Source organism: Gordionus sp. m RMFG-2023, chromosome 1 (assembly GCF_954871325.1).
Source record: "Gordionus sp. m RMFG-2023 chromosome 1, tfGorSpeb1-WG-v2, whole genome shotgun sequence".
Taxonomy (NCBI): domain Eukaryota; kingdom Metazoa; phylum Nematomorpha; class Gordioida; order Chordodea; family Parachordodidae; genus Gordionus; species Gordionus sp. m RMFG-2023.
This window is the reverse complement of record NC_088775.1, coordinates 87,510,861-87,513,533: the sequence shown is the minus strand read 5'-3', so window position 1 is coordinate 87,513,533 and position 2,673 is coordinate 87,510,861. Positions and strand designations below refer to the sequence as shown.

The 2,673-nt window shown below is 26.6% G+C and overlaps 1 protein-coding gene across 1 annotated transcript; it reads right to left on the bottom strand.

Moving 5' to 3' along the window:
• Positions 1 to 1,162: 1,162 nt before the first annotated feature.
• Positions 1,163 to 2,112, bottom strand: LOC135922072 (uncharacterized). The gene is made up of 4 exons (XM_065456492.1): positions 1,604 to 2,112; positions 1,500 to 1,559; positions 1,371 to 1,444; positions 1,163 to 1,324 (listed from the first exon to the last, which is right to left on the bottom strand). The coding sequence occupies exons 1-4, from the start codon at positions 2,092 to 2,094 to the stop codon at positions 1,203 to 1,205; spliced, it is 747 nt and encodes a 248-aa protein (XP_065312564.1). The 5' UTR covers positions 2,095 to 2,112; the 3' UTR covers positions 1,163 to 1,202.
• Positions 2,113 to 2,673: the final 561 nt, after the last annotated feature.

Here is a 2,673-nt window from a genome sequence, read left to right as displayed (position 1 = left end):
CTAGTGGCTACGGACCTTTGTGAATGAATGATATAAAATGTAATTATTAAAATCAAAATAAATATAATATTTTTAACTGTTATTTTTATCTTTAATTTACAAATATGGGTATATTGCTTTACTATATCCCCTTAGCGTGCCTACCCCTACACCTCTTTAAAAAAAGTGGGGAAAAATTTCTCTGAACCCCTCTCTCATTAAAATTAGACCCATCAATAAATATAAAAAATTACTCAGAGATTTATTTAGTTATGCCTGTTATCGCCTAGTTTTTCTTTTATCATCCTGTTGCAAAAATTTTAATGTTTCAATAGGGAGAAAAGCTTTAGTCGAAATAATTGTTAGAATGTTGCAAAGAGAAAACTTGGACAACTTTTAATTCAGTGGGAGAGACTGGAACATGTAACATTTAAACATTCAAATATTATAAATAATTAGCCCCATAAATGCTAATAATTGTTGTGTGTTTCTCATTGCCCATGCTTGATTAATCACATTCATCTTGCCTACAGTTGGATGGCTACAATTTTTGCTGTTCTTACTTTTAAATCAGCATTCTATTTAATCATGTTATATTCTAATACAATCTCTGAGTTATAAAATAAATTGATTTCAAAATAGAAAAAAAATATGTGGAAAGTAAATAACAACTGTTTCAGATTTACAACTGACATTAATAAAAATTCTTGGAAAAATATAAAAAGATCAGTCTTCTGACTCTTAATGTTAAATATTGTAGGGTCATATATTGAACCAACCAATATTTGTTATGATCGAGTAAACGTCATTGTCTAGCATATGTGGCCTACTTGTAAATGGTTCCAAAGAGATTGGTTTAAATAAAGTGTTTTTTTAATCAAAATTTCCACTAAATAGTTTAAAATTAATGAACCATAATTTAAATTGGAAGCTCAGAATATAGCCTTTGCAGATCTCTGTTATTTCAATCTGACATTAATTAAATAGGAATATTACACTAGTAATGAGTTCAATTAAGATATATCATAAATAAATCAAATTGACTGCTAAATATTTGATTCAATATCTGTGAGATGTATTAACTAACTACTGTTAAATATATAGCAATACCAAAGCTATTTCTAACCAATTATTAATAAAATTATATGATTTATTTAATTTACAATAATTTAAGTAATAAATATTTTTAAAATATATTACACATTTATTAAAACTAAATGAAACTAAAAACCACAATTGTAACAGTCAATGCATATAAATTGTGGGGGAGGATTTTCTGATATACAACCTAATTTACGATTTGCAAATGATTTAACAAATTCCCAATCACTTTGTTCATCATCCGCTAAAGATAAAATTAACTATAAAATATTCATCCAAAAATACACTACCTTCTAAGCCTTCATTATTTGATACACTTGTTTCTTCATCAACTGAGTTTTCATTAGAACTTGTAGTTATATCTCTATATTATAGAAAATTTATATTTATATAAATAATTTTTAAAGAAAATATTTAACCTGCTATCAATTTCCATATCAGAAATTTGTGTTTCAATTAATTGTGATTTGTCAATATTACTAAATTTTTTTAAAAAATTAAAAATAATGTTTATTTATATTACTTGGCATTAGCTGGACAAATTATTTTTATTTTTTCATTTATATCATTATGTAATACTTGATCAATATTATGTAAGCGTTTTCTTTTGTGAAGATTTGGCTTAGTTTTATTTTCTAACATGATTGGTGATAATGATTTGCTTTGAGTTCCACTGCTCATGTAGTCTTCCATAAAATTTTTGGATCTCACATGCTTAATGTAACGTTTTTTAAAAATTTTACTTTCAGGTTCATTTATGAGTCGTCTACAATTTGCACACCGTGCATTATTTTCTGTACATAAATTTGCTCTTGCCGAAAATTTTAACTTTGCAAACTTTTTCCTTATAAGATTACTACTACTCTCGTCAGTGTTTTCAGAATATAAAGTTTCCTCGTCTTCTTTATCGCAGCATGAGTTTGTTTTAAATGAAGAATTTTGTTTAATAATCCAATTTAAATCGGCAGTCTTTCTTTTTCTACTTCTTTTCTTTTTCGTAGTATTACTGATCATATGTTATAATAAAATGAGTGCATGCATGATTATAGTTGGATTTTAGCTTTATAAGATTTGGCATGCCTCACAGACTTCATGGGCCGGGCTTGGACCTGGATTTTTTAATTATTTTAAATGAGCTTATGATATAAATTCTTAAATATCTGCTTAGTTGATAATTTAAAAAATTGTCATTTCTTTCTTCGAATAATAAATTTCAGTATTGTAAACAAGACGATTTCCTAACTTATATATTGCTAATTTTGGGAATAGGGTTTTTGGCCGGATTTGGGAAATTTTTTTGCGATTTATTATAAACTTGGGAATTTTTAATAAATGGACCGAGCTTCGGCCTAAAAATTATGTCTGGGCCAAATTTAGTCAAAAATTAAGACCCATGAAAGTCTTTGATGTCTCATATAACCGGTCGAGACATCTTAACTTTTAAATCAGGAAGCTTTATTAATAATTATGAGTATTAATTGGAATATGTTAAAAATAATTCCATTTATAAAAAATTACAAATAAAGCTATTAAAGGCTAGCTAGTGTCCTCATTTTTCTATTATTCTTTTAAAGCTTGGCTATTTTTTATGCA